This window comes from Antennarius striatus, chromosome 13 (genome assembly GCF_040054535.1).
Source record: "Antennarius striatus isolate MH-2024 chromosome 13, ASM4005453v1, whole genome shotgun sequence".
Taxonomy (NCBI): domain Eukaryota; kingdom Metazoa; phylum Chordata; class Actinopteri; order Lophiiformes; family Antennariidae; genus Antennarius; species Antennarius striatus.
Genome location: NC_090788.1, coordinates 12139297 through 12161175, shown reverse-complemented (window position 1 = coordinate 12161175; position 21879 = coordinate 12139297). Strand labels below are relative to the sequence as shown.

General features: G+C 40.1%; 1 protein-coding gene across 2 annotated transcripts in view; it reads left to right on the top strand.

Annotated features, from left to right (window-relative positions):
• Positions 1 to 21879, top strand: part of stk32a (serine/threonine kinase 32A) — a 68991-nt gene that overhangs the window by 6876 nt on the left and 40236 nt on the right. For both annotated transcript variants that reach the window (XM_068331613.1, XM_068331614.1), the window contains 2 exons: positions 1002 to 1153; positions 15349 to 15522. In XM_068331613.1, the coding sequence (XP_068187714.1) occupies positions 1002 to 1153; positions 15349 to 15522 (326 nt within the window). The remainder of the gene's footprint in view (positions 1 to 1001; positions 1154 to 15348; positions 15523 to 21879) is intronic.

Below are 21879 nucleotides of genomic sequence, written 5' to 3'. Positions count from 1 at the left end.
AGCATTTTGTCTGAATAACTGAATTTTCTTTGCTAGATGTAAACAGACATTGTGGTAAAGACTGCTTTTCCTGCATGTTGTTGCTTCCCTCTTCAAATTATTAATCATCACCAGGCTCTTGGAGAAGGTTTATAATGACCCTCCAGTTTGAGGTTGTATCAGTGGTGTTTCTTACCATTGTTAAGCCATGCAATGCACAGTAACTCACATCATGACTGAGTAGAAGTAAGTGTATATGTAGCAAGGCACAAACTCACTGTCATGCACATATGTGCACAGACCCACAAAGCATATACACAATCCAACAACAGATAAACTGTCTAATCATTGGATGGCAAGCTGTTCAAGGGAGGAGTGAAGTGATCAGGGTCTGGCTGATTAACTGTGCCAGCTGTTCCACATGTCACTCTCCTAGAAAGCAGTAATCACTGACTCATTGAGGCTTGCACAAACAAGAACAACAACACTAAAACATGGGATATTATACTCCTCTACATTCAAAGTATAGTTACTGGCTATTCCCAGTGTAAAAGACATTCCTGTGTTTTTAACATGCCGATGTGTAAAGCTGAATGACAAAAATTAAATGCTTAAATGCTTGAGATTAAAGATAAATTGTATATTCACATCCTCGTTAGATGGGCAACATTTCTTGTTACTGCTAAATATAATTTAATGTGTCAATGAGTATCAATCAATATGATCTTGATAAATATCAATTAATGGTGTTATACACAATTTCATGGTATTCTTTAATTTCCAAACGTACTATTTATTATTAAATGCTACGGAAAGTCCATAAGTAACTAATGATAATATAGGTATGGTGGAAGGGATGATGCATTGGATTGTTTAAGGAATGATGATGTGCTATTGATGATGTGTTATTGAATGTGAAGAAAAAAACATTTAGATAACTCTAAAGTACAGAACATTAAGACAGCACTGCACAAACAAAAGACAAGCCAATGATGCTATTTACTCTTTTATGGTCCTGACAGGTCTGCATCGTGCAGAAGAAGGACACGAAGAAAATGTATGCCATGAAGTACATGAACAAGTTGAAGTGTGTGGAGCGGAACGAAGTGAGGAATGTTTTGAAAGAGCTGCAGATCATGCAGAACCTTGAACATCCTTTTCTGGTAAACTTCTGGTAAGATGCCGATGCATCAGCCAAACATATTTGAATGTGTCATTTTGCTTTTCTGAAACTTTTGTTGGATATTTTCGAATTGATGATTCATTCTTCCCTTCGAATTCAAACTTAATCTCATACTTCAATACACAAGTTATTTCTACTTCAGTGGGTCATCACGACATAGGCCTGTCTGACTTTCTATTACTCTCAGCTATAGACACTTCGGTCCGTATGATAGCTGTCTTGCTGAGTGAATTTGCTAGAAGGAAACCATTGTAAGCTTCAGCTTTGATGGGAATGGTCGTTTTTTCCAGCCACCTTCTCCTTTGCGTTAGCACATCAGGTGTTTGGTTGGAGAAATGTATTCTTTAACAGGATTACCCAGGCAGGTTTATCAAAACTGCAGTGCACTAATCTAAGTTGACTCATCAGGTAATTTTCACCAACTCATTCATCATAATTTGAAAACCTGACTTTACAGAGTACCGGGAATGCATTGGTGATTCCTGATGAATGTCTTGCAGAGTTTGAGTCTGAAATGCATCATTAACTCTTAATAAGCACTTCCTCTGTAAAGTAAAAGAGGAAACCACTCCAGAAGTATGAGCATGAACTGCTCTATCTATCTATCTATCTATCTATCTATCTATCTATCTATCTATCTATCTATCTATCTATCTATCTATCTATCTATCTATCTATCTATATCTGTCTATCTGTCTGTCTACCTTTTTGTCTGTCTGTCTATCCATCTATCCCTACCTCCTGCTTCCCTCCAATTCTCCACATTTTGCACAGAAAATGTGCAAAATGTGTACATTTTCTGTGCAAATTGTGCACAGAAACAATTTTCGTAAGCACATCTGGTAACACTTTATTTTAAGGTACACCTATTCACCATTAATAAGTTGCTTATTAACGTGCAAATTAGTTACATATTGGCTCTTAATTACTCATTATTAAGTACAATGGTGAATAGTTGTACCTCAAAATAAAGTGTTGCCCTTTATTTTAAGGTACACCTATTCACCATTAATTAGTTGCTTATTAACATGCAAATTAGTAACATATTGGCTCTTAATTATTCATTATTAAGTACTTATTAATGCCTTGTTCTGCATGGCCTTATTAAACAACCAGTAAGCCATTAACTAACAGTCTTCCCTCAATAACCTCAGAATTCTTGCTTATTAGTATTAAGTAAGGAAGTTGTTGTATATGAATTACGATCTCAATATGCTTTGCTTAGTATGGACTTAATAAGGTTGTAGTACCCCAGGAATAGTTATTCTCCCTTAATACCACTTAATGAACATTACAAAACACAAAATTACTAATATTAAGTGTCCAAATAACTCTAAATTAAGTCTTTGTTACTTAGAATATGTTCCCCATACTAAAGTGACATCTTGATCATTACTAATTCACTAATAGTGGAACACTTATTAACCAACACATGTTCCCTAATCTAAAGTTGCCTCCTTTTCACAATTACTTAATATGTTATAGCACATAACTACTGCTACAATAAAGAAGTGATGGGTTACATCTTTGAAAAATGGATCTATCTATACAGTAGGTTCCCTCTCATTCAGTGGTAGAATAACAAAGACAGCACAAGTACAAATACCTCATTTATTAAACCGCTTACTGGTTGTTTAATAAGGCCATGCAGAACAAGGCATTAATAAGTACTTAATAATGAGTAATTAAGAGCCAATAGGTAACTAATTTGCACGTTAATAAGCAACTTATTAATGGTGAATAGGTGTACCTTAAAATAAAGTGTTACCAAATAAAGTCTTACCGAACATTTGTGTAAACTCTCTTTTTAATTTTTTTGAAAAGACAGTAAACACACAGTAAATAGAGGATAGAGTAGTAAAGAACAACAAGGCTCATAAACGTGGGGAATAGACCCAGAGCAGAAAGAGGAGGTAGAGAAGGAAAAACAACTGAGGGGAGCAGAGGAATAGAGAAAGGTGTAACGGAAGGGGATGAGTTCCTCTAGAGATATACCTGAGTCAGCACCCACTTTTTTTCCACATTCCTTGTATTTTCTCTCTTACTTTCAACCATGTTGATTAAGCAAAAGTCGTGATTGTCCTGAGGCATCATTCATGGTCATACACGGGAAGAGACTAACGGACATGTGCAGACCTCTCGTCTCTCCTTTCTGTTGTCTTTCAATCTATCTGCCATGTTCCTGTTCCCACACTTGCTTCACTTCCTTTTAATGTGTGCGTACAGCTGATAAAGGTGAATTACACAATGTTTAGTGAAGACCCAATTTACAAACTACAGTATATGCATACACAGTGTGCCAAAATTCAAATTCTCATATATTAAACATTTTGTTTGTTTTATTTATTGTATTTATTGACAGGAATCTTGATAGAAAGAATGGCTGTTAAATATTTTATCCCATTCTTCTTCTTCTCCTTTTGGCTTTTCCCTTCAGGGGTCGCAACAGCGAATCAGTTGCCTCCGTCTAACCCTGTCTTCTGCATCCTCTTCTCTCACACCAACTACCTTTATGTCCCCTTTCACAACATCCATAAACCTCTTTGGTCTTCCTCTAAGCCTCCTGCCTGGCAGTTCAAAACTTAGCATTCTTCGACCAATTATTCACAATCTCTCCTCTGGACATGTCCAAACCATCTCAGTTTGGCCTCTCTGACTTTATTTCCAAAACTTCTAACTACTGTCCCTGTGATGTACTATTCCTGATCCTATCCATCCTGGTCACTCCCAGAGTGGCTCAGCATCTTCATCTCTGCTACCTCCAGCTCTGTCTCCTGTCTTTTCCTCAGTGACACTGTCTCTAGACCAAACCACATCACTGGTCTCACCACAGTTTTGTACACCTTTCCTTTTATTTTAGCTGAAACTCTTCTATCACACATCACACCTGACACTTTTCTCCATCTGTTCCATCCTGCCTGTACACGCTTCTTAACCTCTTTTCCACACTCTCCATTGCTCTTGATTGTTGACCCTAAGTACTGAAATTGTCCACCTTCTTGATCTCTTCTCCCTGTAACCTCACTCTTCCACTTGGGTCCCTCTCATTCACACACATGTAATCTGTCTTACTGCAGCTAACCTTCATTCCTCTCCTTTCCAGGACAAACCTCCACCCATCTAGCTTCTCCTCCACCTGTTCCCTGCTCTCACTACAGATCACAATGTCATCTGCAAACAACATAGTCCATGGAGATTCCTGTCTAACCTCATCTGTCAGCCTGTCCATCACCATAACGAACAAGAAGGGGCTCAAAGCTGATCCCTGATGCAGTCCCACCTCTACCTTGAACTCCTCTGTCACACCCTACAGCAAACCTCACCACTTACAGTCCTCATGCATGTCATTATATGTCTCACCAGCTTTATTCCTCTGTACTTTCCACAACTCTGCCCATCTCCCTTGTTCTTAAAAATAGGCACCAGCACACTTCTCCATTCTTCAGGAATCTTCTCACTATCTAAGATCCTGTTGAACAACCCAGTCAGAAACTCTATTGCCACCCCTCTTAGACACTTCTATACCTCCACAGGTATTTCATCAGGACTGAGTGCCTTTCCGTTCTTCATCCTCTTCAGTGCCCTCCTCACTTCATCCTGACTAATCTTTGCTACTTCCTGGTTCAAACAGCCACCTCCTCCAGTCTTTTTTCACTCTCATTTTCCTCGTTCATCAAATCTTCAAAGTACTCTTTCCAGCCTGCCATCACACTACTGGCATCTGTCAATATACTTCTAACACTATCCTTAATCATCCTAACTTGATGCACGTCCTTCCATTCTCTGTCTCTCTGTCTTGCCGACCTGTATAGATCAGTCTCTCCCTCCTTGCCGTCCAACTTTTTTGCCTTACCTCTACTTTCACCTTACCCTGCATCTCCCTTTACTCCCGTCTACTCTCCTCAGTCCTCTCAGTGTCTCACTTCTTTTTAGCTAACCTCTTTCTCTGTATTCACTCCTGTACCTCCTCATTCCGCCAGCAAGTCTCCTTATCCACTTTCCTTCCAGATGACACACCAAGTACTATCCCACTTGTCTCCCTGATCTCATTAGCTGTAGTTGTCCAGTCATCTGGAAGCACCTCCTGACCACCCAGAGCCTGTTGTAACTCTTTCCTAAAAGTTATGCAACACTCTTACTTTTTCAGCTTCCACCATTTCGTTCTCTGCTCTGTCTTTGCCCTTTTCATCTTCCTCACCACCAGAGTCATTCTACACACCATCATCCTAAACTTTTTGACTACACTCTCGCCTACCACTAGTTTGCAGTCACTGATCTCCTTCAGATTACACCGTCTACACAAGGTGTAGTCTACCTGTGTGCTCCTACCTCCACCCTTATAGGTCACCCTATGTTCTTGTCTCTTCTGGAAGACAGTATTCACTATTGCCGTTTCCATCCTTTCTGAGAAGTCAACCACCATCTGCCCTGCTGCATTCCTCTCCAGGATACCAAACCTGCCCATAACCTTCTCATCACCTCTGTTTCCTGCCCCAACATGTGCATTGAAGTCTGCAGCAATGACAACTCTCTCACTTCTAGGTATGCTCTGCATCATTTCATCAAAGTCCAACCAGAATTTCTCCTTCTCCTTCAGCTCACATCCTATCTGTGGAGCATACCCACTAACAACATTGAACATCACATCTTCAATTTCTATCTCAGACTCATCACTCTATCTGACACTATTTTTACCTCCAGGACATTCCTGACAAACTCGTCCTTCAAGATAACTCCTACTCCATTTCTCTTCCCATCTACACAATGATAGAACAACTTGAACCCTGCTCCTAAACTTCTAACCTTGCTATCTTTCCACCTGGTCTCCTGGACACACAGTATGTCTACCTTCCTCCTCTGTATCATGTCAACCAACTCGCTACCTTTTCCTGTCATAGTTCCAACATTCAACATCCCTACTCTCAGTCCTATACTCTTGGTGGTCCTATTCTCTCTCTTCCTACAAACACACTTTCCTCCTCTCCTTCTTCGACCAACAGTAGTCCAATTTCAACCGGCACCCTGTAGGTGAACAGCACTGATGTCGGTTGTTGTTAACCCGGACTACAAACGATCCGGTATGGAAGTCATAGATTTGATTCGCATGTTTAATTTGGCAAAAGTTATACGTCAGTTGCCCTTCCTGACACAACCCTCTGTATTTAACCGGGCTTGAGACCAGTACAATAGGGCACTGGCTTGCGTCCTCTTGCATCTACATCACATATTTTATCAAATTAAACTGTAGAAGTGATAAATTACACTCAAACAGACAAGATGGGTAGATTGAGATTCAAGTGGATATTCAGAATTAGAAAGGGCAGATACTGACTCTTTTTTTTAATAACAATCACTTGAAGAGAAGTAAGGAATATAGAACTATACAGTGATACCTCTACTTACGAATGTCTCTACTTACGAAATTTTCTACTTACGAAATTTCTCAGCAGGATAATATTGCCTCTACTAATGAAAGCAATTTCGACTTACGTATTATAAAAACATAGTATCGGCTGATACTCGAATCTCCCACAGGTTCCTGAACGCAACATTCTCATAGCTGCTCTGCCATTGGCTATTACCTATTACGTATCTTCCTGGCATCCCATTGGCTAAGAGAGATGCCACTCCACCTCTGTTTGGAGCTAAATGGTGTTTATGCAGTGTCTTAGGCATTCGGCACTCGACCCGTGAGGTAGTCTGATAGTCTTGTGCAAATATAATAACTTTTTGAGTACGCATTCGCTATGGACCCCAAGAAATTGACGGAGAAAAAAGGAAAAGAAAAGAGTTTTTTAGTCCATACAAACAAAGCAAGAGATCATAGAAAAGCATAAGAAAGGGATGCGTTTGGTTGATCTCGCCAAAGAAAATGGCCGTAGTGTATCTACAGTCACCACGTTATTAAAACAAAAGGAAGTTTAAGTAGTTTTAGGCATCGCGTGGGTGGTTGGAGAAGTTCAAAAGGAGTACTGGAATTCACTCTGTTTTTCGGCATCATGAGGCAGGAGCGCATGAACCAAAGAGGGCAAAAAAAAATGGGGACATTTGTTAAAAGGTAAATGACCGTCATTATTATTCTTTACTTTATTCTTTGTTTTTTACATAATGCACAACTCTCATTTATTGTGTAATAATCTAATAGTAACATGTATTTGTTACATGTTTTGATGCATTTTCATGCTTTATAAAACATTTATGTCGGAATTTTTGGGGGCTTGGACCGGATTAGGGCATTTGCATGGAAAACGCACCTCTACTTACGTAATTTTCTACTTACATAATTTCTTTCGGAACCAATTAATTCCGTAAGTAGAGGTACCACTGTGGTGCCTAAATATCTTTCAAATGCTTGTTCACAGAATACTAGTGTTCAACACCAACATTTTTAATTTATATTTAACATTTTAGTCTGGAGGGCTGTACATTTTATTAAATTTCCCACTGTCCAACTGCGAAGTGTTGCATAATGTAAAGTGCTACTGAAAAAAAAGCTATTGAGTTTCCATCAAAAGAAAAGAGGACAAAATATAAAAGTCTGAAACAATGTCGTGTGAAAGCTTTACGTGCCTCAGGGAGTGCCTCTTTTCCCCTATCATGTATTACGTAATCACACTAATGCATTTCATTTCTATGAAGAGAAAGACGTCTCTTTCTTATTCTCCATTCAAGTTTCTTTTCCTCCTGCAGAACATCAAGGATAAGTGACACAAAGGTAATGGCTGTTTCAAAGGCCTTGCAAAAGTCCTTTAGGCATCTCCATATAAAAAGTGTAGTAATGTTTATACATAAAATTATACAGGCATCATAGTCTGTTCATTGTTTATGTTGAATGAAGATTCTACAAATATCACAAAGCAATGGCAGACCTAATGCACAAAGTGCATCCTTTGGATTTTTCAAAATGTGCATGCATGGTTGAACACTAGATCGCAGCTTGTCAGCATGCCAAGTGTTTTGCCTAATGTCAAGGTGACCTGGTGAAATAAAACATCAACAGAACTGGGCAGGCCACTGTAAGAAAACATACTGATCAAGTATTGCGAACACTTATAGTGTTTTGCCCATGGTAAAAATAAACGGGGCTACCTCTTTAATTTGTTCAATTAATTCCTTAAATATAGTGACATGTAGCAAATTTATTTTTGATGTATACTTTAAACAAGATATTTTTCATTTGTTGTATTTACTTGTATGGGGCGGCAGTGGCTCAGTGGGCAGTACAGCTGGTCGTTCAATGTTTCAAGAGCAGCGGTGCGATTCCCACTCCCACCCAAAAAACACCCGGAGGTGAGCTGACAGTGGGAGGTGTCAGCTCAGCTCCGGAGCACTGCCGAGGCGCTGTCCCCCTTACAATTTGCTAAATTGGGAGCACCACGAAGGAGTTGCCCGCCTCTCAATTTCCCCTGCACGCGTACAGGCCCCTTGTGTGTGTGTTTGTATGTTTAGGGCCTGTACACACATATACTGTATATGCATGATTTCAACTAACTAGAGTCAGTCAGTCAGTCAGTCAATGATCTTCAGATTACCACCACTATATCCGCCGCAGCGGGTCACCGGGAGCTGGAGCCTATCCCAGCTGGAATAGGACGTGAGGCGGGGGACACTCCGGGCACGACGCCAGTGCACCGGAGAGCCCCACACAAGACAGACAACCACACACACACACACACTCATTCACTCCTACGTGTAATTTGGGACCGGCCAATTAACCTGAAACGCATGTTTTTGGAGGTGGGAGGCAACCGGAGAACCCGGAGATAACCCACGCAGACACGGGGAGAACATGCAAACTCCACACAGAGCGGGACTCGAGCCCGGACCTGCTGTGTTGTGCGGCGACAGCACTACCCACTGCGCCACCGTGCCGCCCATTACTGAGATTCAATTATATTGGTTTATTTACATCCCACGAAGCGGTGATGTATTGCACTAGTAATTGTCAGTGTTTTTGTGTTCGTCCGTCTGTCTGTTCGCCCACCAAATATCTTCACAATCATTGCACATAGAAAGATGAAACAAAATGCCCATTACTCGGGCGGTAAAGGGGATGAAAATGAGATGATTGACCTTTAGAAAACTAGGTCAAGGTCAAATTTCCACTTTTGTACACTCAGGAGCTGGATAAGATAGAAAGTGCACCGCTGAGCCACATGTAGACAAACACACACTCACATCCTTCATTGAGGTTGTTCAAGTGAGACGAGTGATTGAAGGAAAAGTACAAATCCTTTCTCCAGTACCTTTACTGTTGTAGTTGACTGACTGGCAGCAGTTTAGAGGCCGTATTGAAATGAATGGACAAAAGAGTGAATTCACTCACCAAAAGAGAGATATAAATAGATATACAGTATATAGAGGAAGGGATAAGGGAAGGAAAAGAAAAGTTACTAAAGGACAAGTGCAAGTAAGAACAATCAAGCAAGAAATAAAAAGAAAACCGATGCCTGCAGGATACCATCAAAGCTTATTAAAAGGCCGGCACCATTTCAACATCGTAAACAGGTGCTAATCTCTGCTTTTGACCCAAAATGCTAATTGGGGCATCAAAGAACAGCTGCTAATATTTTTGTCAGAATTTGTTCTTTTTATTCTATTCTCATAGGTCTATTTTTTTGTTTGTTTGTTTTGTTTTTGAAGTCCATTACAGCTGCAAAAACAAAAAAAAAAGGATGACATTAATTTTTCACCACTGGTATTTCTTCTTCATCATCTTTATTCTTCTGAATAGTCATTTTTAATTTTATTATGGGACCTGTACTGCTTGTTAATCATGACAGTGAGAGAAAGTTGCAGCTATGGTACCATGAGTAATGTGTGTAGCTGTAGCATAACATTGTTATTCAGTGTAGTAGCGTACACTCATGCTAGATAGTTTGGGGCAAAAGCAGTAACAAATTACATTAGGTTGCTTGGAACATATTTCCACTATGTACTGCATATATATATGTATATATATGCAGTACATATATATATATATATATATATATATATATATATATATATATATATATATATATATATATATATATATATATATATATATATATATATATACACATATACATACATGTATATGTATGCAGTACATATATGAGAAAATATATGTGTGTGTGTGTGTGTGTGTGTGTGTGTGTGTGTGTGTGTGTGTGTGTGTGTGTGTGTGTGTGTGTGTGTGCTTGCTTGTGTCTTGTGTTTTTCAAACATAAATATTTAGTGTTAATGAGAAAAATTTATTCAGTTAAGATAGGGAGTTATCAGCAAATTAGAAATTAACTGTTTCAGGTAAAGTATCAAGTGTTCCTACTGGATGTCTGTTAAGATTAAATTGGAATACTATTTATGTTAGATGATTCTCTGTTGAAATTAAAGTCTCCTGTCCTCTAGTCTTTTAAGAATTTTGGTTGTTAAATAATGTATAAAATATCAAGTCTAAAATTGTGGTTTTACACACACAAAAAAAATTACCCAACTGTCAAACAATCTACACATTTTTTTCTAGGAGTAGATAGAGATCATCATCAGATAGAGATCATCTGTTACTGTCATAAAAGTAACAGATCGTATCCTGTTTTTATTTCCCAGATTTCCAGCTCTTCTTCTCAGTTCACATCTAATGGAGGCAATAGTTCACATATGTAATGACTTGTTAATCCATGTGTGTGTGTGTGTGGGGGGGGGGGGGGGGGGGTCATGCCTTCCTTATGAGAAAAAAACAGTATAGCTGAGCATATTCAGTTTATACCAACTGATTTTTTTTTCACCTTCCGATGGAAAGCCCCGTGGGACACAAAAAATGGAAACCACAACCAAGCATGGGAACTGGTTTCTACCCCATTTACCTGTTTTCATGGAGGACCCATGAACTACAGTATATAAACTGCTCACAAAAATTAAAGGAGCACGTAAAAGAAACACATTAGATACATCAAATCTCAATATGAAGTTGGATATCTATACAAATAACGACAGGGCAATGTCTTAGGAACAAAAGGATTCCAAGCCTTTTAATAATGTAAATAAAAGTTTTCAGCCTACAGAGGGCTCATTTGTGTAGACACCCTAAAATCAGTGAAATTAAGATGTGGTCCATTTTTTCAAAAACTTAATTTCTGCAACTCAAAATTTCAGTATCTTGTGTGGACCCCATGAGCTTGTATGCAGGCTTGACAACATCGCGGCATGCTCCTAATGAGACGACAGATGGTGTCTTGCTGTTGTACAGTCTGAGGAGCAACCTGGCGGCGCCTAATGGACTTCAACACAATGTCCCACAGATGTTCTTTTGGGTTTAAGTCAGGGGATCGTGAAGGCCATTCAATTGTTTCAATTCCTTCATCCTCCAGGTACTGCCTGCAAACTTTTGTCACATGAGGCCGGGCATTGTCGTGCATTAGAAGGAAACCAGGACCTACTGCACCAACATAGGGTCCGACAATGGGTTCAAGGATTTCATCTCGATACCTCATGGCAGTCAGAGCACCATTTCCCTGGCAGTAGAGTCTGTGCGTCCTTCCATGGATATGCCTCCCCAGACCATCACTGACCCACCACCAAACGTGTCATGTTGAACGATGTTGCAGGCAGCATAACATTCCCTTTGTCTTTTCCAGACTCTTTAACGTCTACCGAAGGTGCTCAGGGTGAACCTGCTCTCATCTGTAAAAATTACAGGGCACCAGTGGCGGACTTGCCAATTCTGGTGTTCTTGAGCAAATGCCAGTCGAGCTGGGCAGTGAGCACAGGGCCCACCTCAGGCCACCTTCATGAAGTCTGTTCCTGATTGTTTGGGTAGAGACATTCACACCAGTGGCCCTCTGGAGGTCATTCTGTAGAGCACGAGCAGTGCTCAGCCTGTTCCGCCTTGTACAAAGGAGCAGGTATCGGTCCTGCTGATGGGTTGAAGACCTTCTATGGCCCTGTCCAGCTCTCCGAGAACAACTACCAGTCTCCTGAAATCCCCTCCATGCTCTGGAGATTGTGCTGGGAGACACATTAAACCTTCTTGCTGCAGCACGTGTGGATGTGCCATCCTGGAGAAGTTGGACAACCTATGCAACTTCTGTAGGGTTAAAGAATCGCATCATACTGCCAGTAGAGACAATTACTCAAGCCAAAACCAGCAGGAGTGGAAAACCAGCCAAAAACATCAAGAGGGAGAAACTTGAAATGACCTCCGCATGTAAAACCAGTCCTGTTTTGAGGGTATTCTAATTGTTACCACTGTAGTCCACCTGTTGTTAATTCCATGAACACCAATACAGCTGAGAGTGATTAACAATGCCCTCAGCTGCTTAACCAACCAGAAAATTAGCAGACAGGTTTACTTGATTGCATGGCAGGCCCAATTAAAAAAGTGTTCCTTTAATTTTTGTGAGCAGTGTATATAGATGTATAGTTGCCTATATCTGATTTTTAGCCCATCCAGATAGATGTCGCATGTCTCATATGTAGTTTGAACAGTCCCAATTGGATTTTTGCAGGACAGATTGAAACCACATTCAGGAGGTAGTTTCGTGTTGGATAGGGACAGAGGCTTCTGCAGTCTGAACAGCACTTAACACTCAGATCAGATATGGCGGACCACGAGGTCATATTCGCAACGCAAGAGTAAGGCGGCAGAGGGAATAGCGTTGCCTATGACAGAGTGGTAAAACAGAAGAAAAAATTGACGATGTCTGGTGTGTGAGATTTTCCCACCTCTACCAGACTGTGATATCGCCAATACGCTAAGTTGCTACGGCAACTTGTCAGATCGGCCAATAATGTGGCCCAGTCTGAACAGAACCACGTCACATTTGGACACTTGCTAAAAACAGTGTGGAAAGTAATCCCTAAAAATCAGATATGGAAGGAAATATGATATGCCCACAGAAGTGAGCTTGTGCTCATTCTTAAGAACAAGGAAGATGTGCAGAGTTGTGGCAACTACAGAAGAATAAAGCTGATGAGCCATACAATGAAGTTATGGGAAAGAGTAGTTGAAGCTAGACTAAGGTCAGAAGTGAGCATTTGTTAGCAGCAGTATGCTTTAATGCTAAAAAAAGAGTACTACAGATGCAGTATTTGCTTTGAGGATGTTGATAGAGAAGACCAGAGGGAGCTGCATTGTGTTTTTGTAGATCTGGAAAAAACTTATGACAGGGTGCCCAGAGAGGAACTTTGGTATTGTATGAGGAAGTCTGAAGTGGCAGAGAAGTATATTAGAGCGGTGCAGGACATGTATGAGGACTGTATGACAGTTGTGAGGTGTGCTGTAAGGGGTGACAGAGGAGTTCAAGGTGGAGTTGTGACTGCATCCGGGATCAGCTCTGAGCCCAGGGCTCGAAATTAACTTTTTTTCTTGGTAGCACTGGTGCTCCCAAATTTAGAAGTTAATAACACCAGCAAAGACTTTAGGAGCACCTACCCAAAAGCAAGGCAGTGAGCGATAGAGACCGCTCCGTCCATCTCCGTTCTGCGCGCCTCTCTCCCTCGTCCAGGAGAGCAACCGCAGTTGCGCTCTCATTGTTTCCTGGCAGGACCGCAGGAGCGCGGTCTCACAAAAAAAGGCCCACCAGATTTTTTTCCCTAGTTGCACCGGTGCTACCAAATATATTTAGTAGTCGCACTGATAAGAATTTGGGCGCATATGCGACCAAAATGGGCGCAATTTCGAGCCCTGTCTGAGCCCCTTCTTGTTCACTATGGTGATGGACAGGCTGACAGACGAGGTTAGACAGGACTCTCCATGGACTATGATGTTTGCAGATGACATTGTGATCTGTAGTGAGAACAGGGAACAGGTAAAGGAGAAGCTAGAGAGACGGAGGTTTGTCCTGGAAAGGAGAGGAATGAAGCTTAGCCGCTGTAAGACAGAGTACATGTGTGTGAATTAGAGGGACCCAAGTGGAAGAGTGTGGTTACAGGGATAAGAGATCAAGAAGGTGGAGGATTTTAAGTACTTAGGGTCCACAGTCCAGTCCAGAGATGGTTTGGACATGTCCAGAGGAATAGTTTGGACATGTCCAGAGGAGAGATAGTGAATATATGGTAGAAGGATGCTGAGATTTGAACTGCCAGGCAGGAGGTCTAGAGGAAGACCAAAGAGGAGGTTTATGGATGTAGTGAAGGAGGAAATGAAGGTAGTTGGTGTGAGAGAAGAGAATGCAGAAGACAGGGTTAGATGGAGGCAACTGATTCGCTGTGCCAACCCCTGAAGGGAAAAGCTGAAAGAAAAAGAAGGAGAGTCAATAGTCCAGAGCAATGGGGAGTGTAGAAAAGAGGTGAAGAAGCATGTACAGGCAGAAATGGATGCAGAAAAGTATCAGGTGCGATAAAAGAGTTTCAGCTAAAATGAAATGAAAGGTGTACAAAACTGGTGAGACCAGTGATTTTGTTTGGTCTAGAGACAGTGTCACTGAGGAAAATACAGGAGACAGAGCTGGAGGTAGCAGAGATGAAGATGCTGAGTTTCTGTTTGGGAGTGACCAGGATTGATAAGATCAGGAATGAGTACATCGCAGGGACAGCACATGTTAGAGGTTTTGGAGATAAAGTCAGGCCAGACTGAGATGCTTTTGACATGTCCAGAGGAGACAGATAGTGAATATATTGGTAGAAGGATGCTGAGTTTTGAACTTCCAGGCAGGAGGCCTAGAGGAAGACCAAAGAGGAGGTTTGTGGATGTAATGAAAGAGGACATGAAGGTAGTTGGTGTGAGAGAAGAGGATGTTGAAGACAGTTAGATGGAGGCAACTGATTTGCTGTGGTGACCCCTGAAGGGAAAAGCCGAAAGGAAAAGAAGATTTTTTTAGAACATTCTGACATCCCTTGCTCTTGAAGCATGGTTTAGCTCATCTAAAAAAACATTTGGGAGCTTGTCTTCCACACAGTTATAATTTGATGATGTTACTCTTGATCATGACTGCTTTTTCTTCTCATCCTCTCATCTTCTTGCTTCTCTCACATTTTAATTCCCTCCCCTTATCATCTCTTGCTACCTCCCCATTTCCCCCTCAGCTCTGCTGATAGTCTTTCCTCCTCTATCATTCTGTCACCACTCTTATTTTCATGTATTCACACCTCTTTCCTTTATTTGCCTGCTTCTCTCCATTTCAATTTCTGCAAAATCTCCTTTACAGTCACCTCGTGTCCTTGTCATTTTCTGACCACTCTGTGTTCCCGATCTTTGCATCCTACAGGTATTCCTTCCAGGATGAGGAGGACATGTTTATGGTGGTAGATTTGCTTTTGGGAGGAGACCTACGCTATCACCTCCAGCAGAATGTTCACTTCACTGAAAGTACTGTCAAGCTCTACATCTGCGAATTGGCTTTGGCCCTTGGATATCTATGCAGCAAGCGCATCATACACAGGTGAGATATTTTGTCTGAGTCACCTTCCCCAGAGCTCTTTTTTTCTAGACTAACAGTGTGAGAATTATATTTTACTTTGTTTGGAAGTTTTAGCCATGCAAAGAATGGCCTGCAGCTCACCCCCATTTTCAAAAAGGTCAACAAACAGTCTTTGACAGATTGCCTGAGCATTTCTTTTCCAGATATGTAATGTGTCCCTCTCTTGTCTTTCCACACGAGTCTGAGCATTAATCTCCTTCCATAATATTTTCTAATATTACTACTTCACCGCTGTGAATAGAGGTCAAGCTGTCTTGACTTGGGGGTCACAACTGACACATCAGATTACCTTGAGCTGCAGACTATGGTCATCATTAATTGCAGCAGTCCTGTCTACTCTGCTGTGTTGGTGCCTCATTTAATTTGTAGAATGCAGTTTAAGTGCTTTATCAGGAGAAATAGATTCAGCTCTAGCAGCACAACAGACTCAGCTGGCCGAAAAGGATATGGCAACATCCCAATTATTTTAAGATGCTGAAGTGGCTGAAGCAGTCTAAGATATCCTGTTACAGCTTATGATTCTACCAAGAAGTTTTCAATACGTTGATTAAAAGAAGTTGTTTAAATTATCTACCTTTATCTAAGCACAAATCTGTTGACATTTCCCAAATATAGCTAGAGCAAGCCTATTTCCACCTTCTTTTACAAATATTTCCCAAATTCTGCAAATGTGTTCAATTTCCTAAGTCAAATGGAGGTCAACAGATTTTGTGTCTATTTTGTGGTCAACTTACCTATTCAAGTACCGGATTTACTTAATATTGGTGACACTGAAGGGTTGAATGAAAGGTTGAATGAAAGGGTTGAATGAAAAGTTGAATGTACATTCAACTTGTTGACATAAGGAGAGTTGAACACACTTATGGTTGAATACCATATTTATAACGCAGGTGTGAAGCTTGTCATGCAGAGTTCATTTAACCTCAAGAAAGAAGTGTATCCCTGGGATGCGCTTACAAGAAAATTTGTCCATCCCAACACGATGTTTATGCATCACAAAAGTAATGACCGAATATACGGTAGAAGCGTACACAAGGATTGAGTTTTGCCAATAGTGGAATATAAAAACTAAACTGTTACTTTTACTGATTTTTATCAATAACTATATCATAACTGTTTTAAGTAAAAAGAAAAAAGTAAATTGTATGGTAGTAATTTTAATAAAACAGTTTTAGAAATAAAGAAATACGTAATACAGTTTTTGTTTCACTTCTGCTTTTCACTCAGTAGTTTTTTTGCCTTTAATTCTTATATTGTATTCTCCTGTGGACACTGCACCAATCTGACAGAGCCTTCTCCACACAAATTACAGTAATATGTCAGTAATATCTGTCTCTTTTTCTTTAGTACCTTTTGAAAGTTTTTTATTCAAGAAAGCACTCATTGTCACCTGCTTTTTCTCCAACTTTTGCATCTTTTTCGGAGGCATGGTGATAATCAATCAAATGATCAATCAACTTTTACTTGTATAATGCTTAATCACATCAGCAGACATTTCAATGACTCTCCAATCATAAGTGACAGCTTGTGCTTGCTCTGTAGGGTCTAACTAACTCCTTGCTCTCACTGCAGCTTGTAAAACAAGCAGACGTTGTGTTGCCATTTGGTCGATTTTAATAGGGCAGAATCACGCAGGTGAGTCTCGTGATGAGAAACTCGTGTGGGAAACTCGCACGAGATCAAAACATTGCAATTTCCTTTTCCGAAATTTAAGTAAAGAAATGGAAAAATATTTTTGTTTGAATGGCAGTGCATTTAAAGCTTGCGTCCCAGGGACTCAAGCTGTCTGACAATCGTGCGTCCCTGTCAAAAAATGTGTGTCAAAGACGCAAGGACGCACACACACAAGAACAATGGTCATGTACTGTCTTTATTGTGGAGAATCGTTGGCACCCTACAATTTCTGCATTTATGACTGATTTTGCAATAGTCGAGAGAAGCATTTCTTTGTTCCAATTTCTGCACCATTTTAATTTTCTGATTCATTAAATCCTTTGAGTTGAAATTAATATTTGTGTTTTCTGCTTCATGACTGGGAAGGACACTTGATGTGCAGGTGTTTGGGTGTTTATTAAGATTAGGCAACATATTTTCCATCTAAATTCATTAGCATCAAATAGGAAGAGGAGCTGAAAGTAATTCTCAACTCATCTGTATGGAAATTGAATTCATAATTTCCTCTCTCAGATGGTGATGTGAACATTTTCTTTGAGTGAGAGTCTGAACTTGAAGCCTTTTCAGACTACATTTATGTACATGCTTGTATTTGTGTGTGATGCAGGATGTGCTAATTCCCTTTCTGTTGCTCTTGGATCACAACACCAGAAGTAATGATTACTATGACAGTTTAGAGGCAGTAAAATTAAACAGCAATTAATACTAACATATATGTATAGGTAGTACTCAATTTCCGAACATAATTGGTTCTGAGATTTTTTTGTCGGTTGAATTGTTTGTAAATCATTAAATTTAAATTTATAATCGCCATGTAGAACATACAATGCCATTACTACTCTAAATACAAAAGCGCTATTCCCTAAGGCCTACCAGAAATAATTACAGGACATAAAAACAACAGATTTATGAAATTAAATACTGAAGCACCATAATGTAGCTCCCTTGTAGAAAAGGAGGAGGAGGTGGTTATTGTCAGTCGGAAGTCGGAAGTGGAGCTGTAATCTTACAGATCGTCACCGGAGATTTCTGCGGAGACGTCTTCGGTTAATAATTCCTTAGAGATACCCTCAACGTTTTCCTCTAAGAATGCAAGTCCAGATGAGGTGGAAGACATTGCTGGGAAGGCAGGTGCTGACAAAGGCATTGTAGAGGATGTGGCAGCTGGCAATGCAAACTTAGGTTTGAAGAATCAGTCGAAATATGTCTGAGTGGTTTTCCTCTTCCCTCATCATAGATTACCCAGTAACACTGTAGAGTATTGTGAATGCCTGTTGACACTTTGGAAAACTTCCTAACAACTGTGTCTTAACCCTCTAAAATTGTTAATCCTGCTTCGATCCTAGAAAAAGCGACTGCAAGCGAGTTGGTTTAAATTTTTTTAATAGGAAGAGCCTCATCTTCAGTCTTCTCTTACTGCATCTCTTGATGCTGCATAGTTTCCATCTCCATCAGATCTTCATTATTCAGCTCCTCCGAGTGCAAATCAAGAAGCTCCTCGTTATCCTTTTCTTCCAAGTTGAGCTGGAACTTCTTGCTAATCTCGACAAGGCTGGCAACCACCTTGTTCCCTTCTTCTTGGTCAAAACCCTGGACATTGTTGACAAACTGTGGGGTCAAATATCCCATTCATGTTCAGTTGCGTGACCTCACGCCACGAAGCATCAATTTTCTTGATGCAGTCGTAGATGTTGTAAGCCTTTCAGAAGTCATATAGCATTTCCTCCGTGTCCTCCTCATCAACCACTTGTCTGTGGGTTTGGCGTGTGTGGTACCTTTCAAACATGGGAATTACTTCCACCAAGCATCACAGTGAGTCGATCCTTGAACCCTGGCAAATTCTTCTCCTCTTGACTGTTGCAGGTTTTGTTTGGCATCTTCTTCCAAAACAGTCCAGTTTCATCGGAATGAAAATCTGCTGGGGAGCATATCCTTCGGGATCAATAATTCTGTTGAGGATAGCAAGCATTTCTTCTGCAGCCTCCTTATCTGTACTTGCACCCTCTCCACTTATTCTGATGTGCAGATTTGAACATTGTTTGATTCTAGCAAACCAACCATGGCTTTCTACAATACCTATGTCAGCAACGTCCTCTTCAGTCTTAGCCTTCACATCTTTAAAAAAGCTTTCAGCCTTTTCTTGAATAAAAATTAGAGAATGGGCATGTGACTTTGTCTGTGATGTTTGTTCCACATGGCTCGGAATTATTCTATTGCCTGGATGCATTTCCCTTGCTATTGTCGAAGCCATCGGCACAGCACTTTTCGTGTGTTCCATTATGCAGTCCTTGTAAATTCTTCCGATCATTGACTGATTCATGCCAAAAGCACGTGTCACATTAGCCTTTTTCTCACTGCTGTTCAGTAGAACACATAAATGAGAGAGTATCTGCACCTTAAAAGAACAAGATCCAGTGACACACAAACCGATAAGGCCTATATATACCTATGTGATGTTAATAAATGTTTATTACTTTTATTGTATCAATATAAAAAAAAAGACATTCTTCATTACCAGCATATGATCAACGTAAAATTTTCATTAGTTCATCTGCAACAATACTGTCATTCATAACAACACAACAACAGTACTGAATAATATCAACAGACAGCACCCTTTCAATTATGAGTTCTTTTGCACTACATGGTAAATGTGAATGTATGATCTCTAGGGATGGGTGACGACAGCAATAAGCTTAACAACTACACTTCAGCTCATCCTGGCAAAGCCTTGGAAAATAAATGAGAGGGTAGTATTATGCAAGCTGGTGACTCATGTAAATCTTCCACCATACATGCAGTACATCAGAAATACATTTGTTGATAATCAGTATCATTAATATCAATAATTAACATCATTAATATGTGGTAGCAATTTATCTCTGTCTCACTTCCCTGGTATCGTGGATTTACATAATTCTAAACTAATGTACTGTACAATATGGAACATTATAAGTAAAATAGTGATCATTCATTAACTAATGGTGTGTAAAATAATTTTGATGCCATTGTATTATAATATGAAATATATACTTTGTCCCAGGTAAATTATCATTAAATCATTATTATTGTTATGGGTTGTTTTGTTTCTTTTTGTCTCTCATACATTCCCTAATTAATGTGTCTTATTTGCTTTGTTGAGACTTTTCAGGGTTAGATGATAAACACATAAGGAAAGCTTATTGGCTTTTATTAATATCCTGAATTCCCCCATATTTCAGTTGCTATCTAGACTTTTCTGAATTTGTTAAAACATTTTTGTGAATGGTTTCTGTTTTTTCGGTATGCCCCGCTTACTCAACCTCATGGTTGCCTGATATCCTATTTAGCTTAATTACATCCCGCTTGAAAGTGGTGATGTATTGTAATTGTCAGCGTTTGTGTGTTCATCCGTTAGTCTGTTTGTCCGTCCGTCCGTCTGTTAGTCCACCAAATATCTTCACAACCGTTGCAGATAGAAAGATTAAACAAAAAGCACATTACTCGGGCGGCAAAGGGGATGAAAATGAGATGATGACCTTGGTCAAGGTCAAATTTTAACTTTTCTACACTCAGGAAGTGGACAAGATAGAAAGACAAGGGAGAAGGCCAGTGTGAGTAAGACCGTAGATCAAAGGTAGTGCTTTGATCTATGAAAGTATGTCAGAGCACTACCTTTGACCTTTGACCTATGCAAGTAGGTCAGGAAAAAATTTTGAATTCAGGGTTGTCGTGGGATGTTATAGTCTCTGACTCCATTGCTTCTTGTTCACCCTGTTTTCAACTCTAAGATCTCTGAGGAATTTCAGTTCTGAATAATAGAATGATTCTCATTTAGGCAGCATCTTCAGAGACCTGACAATAATTGCACGACTGTGTAAGGTGTTTACCTGCATTCACTCCACCATAGCCTCTTTGTAAGCAACAGCAACAATCTCTGAATCCTCAGGAGCAAGTTTGCCTCCTGGAATCCCCATAACGGAAAGACTTGCATGATGTCAGCCAGCAGAGGCAGTCAATACTCCTCAGTGTTTCAGAGAGAAAAGTGGCCAAGGTACCTAAGTTTATAGTTTAGACATAATCGACATGAAGATCAATTCAATATTTACAGACAACAAGATTGATTTATATTTTGATGCTATTTTGTGTATGATTACATCACTACAGATACAGTACATTTAAAGGGGTCCTATTGTGAAAATCACACTTTTTCAGGTCTCTACATATATATAGTGGTCCTCCCTAACCCCACATACTCCTAGAATCTGGAAAACAAATGCTTCCTGCATCAATAGATATTTGGAGTTTTAGGACTTCATGGCCCGGACCAAATAAAAACAATTGGATTTTGCTGGAGTGTATTTCTTACGTCATAGATCAGGTCTGTGATTGGACAGAGTGATTAACGATATTGATTGGTTGACATGACCAAGAGCATGGCCATCCCCGAGGGGGGAGTTCATTCAGGCTACGGTAGCATTGTGCAATAAAGTCCTAGCTCTGAGCTACACACTGAAACTTCCTCACAAACTGTTGAACTCAGTTAGCTTTTGGCTAACTAGTTTGGTTCACTTCAGTCATGTGTGTGTGTGTGTGTGTGTGTGTGTGTGTGTGTGTGTGTGTGTGTGTGTGTGTGTGTGTGTGTGTGTGTGTGTGTGTGTGTAT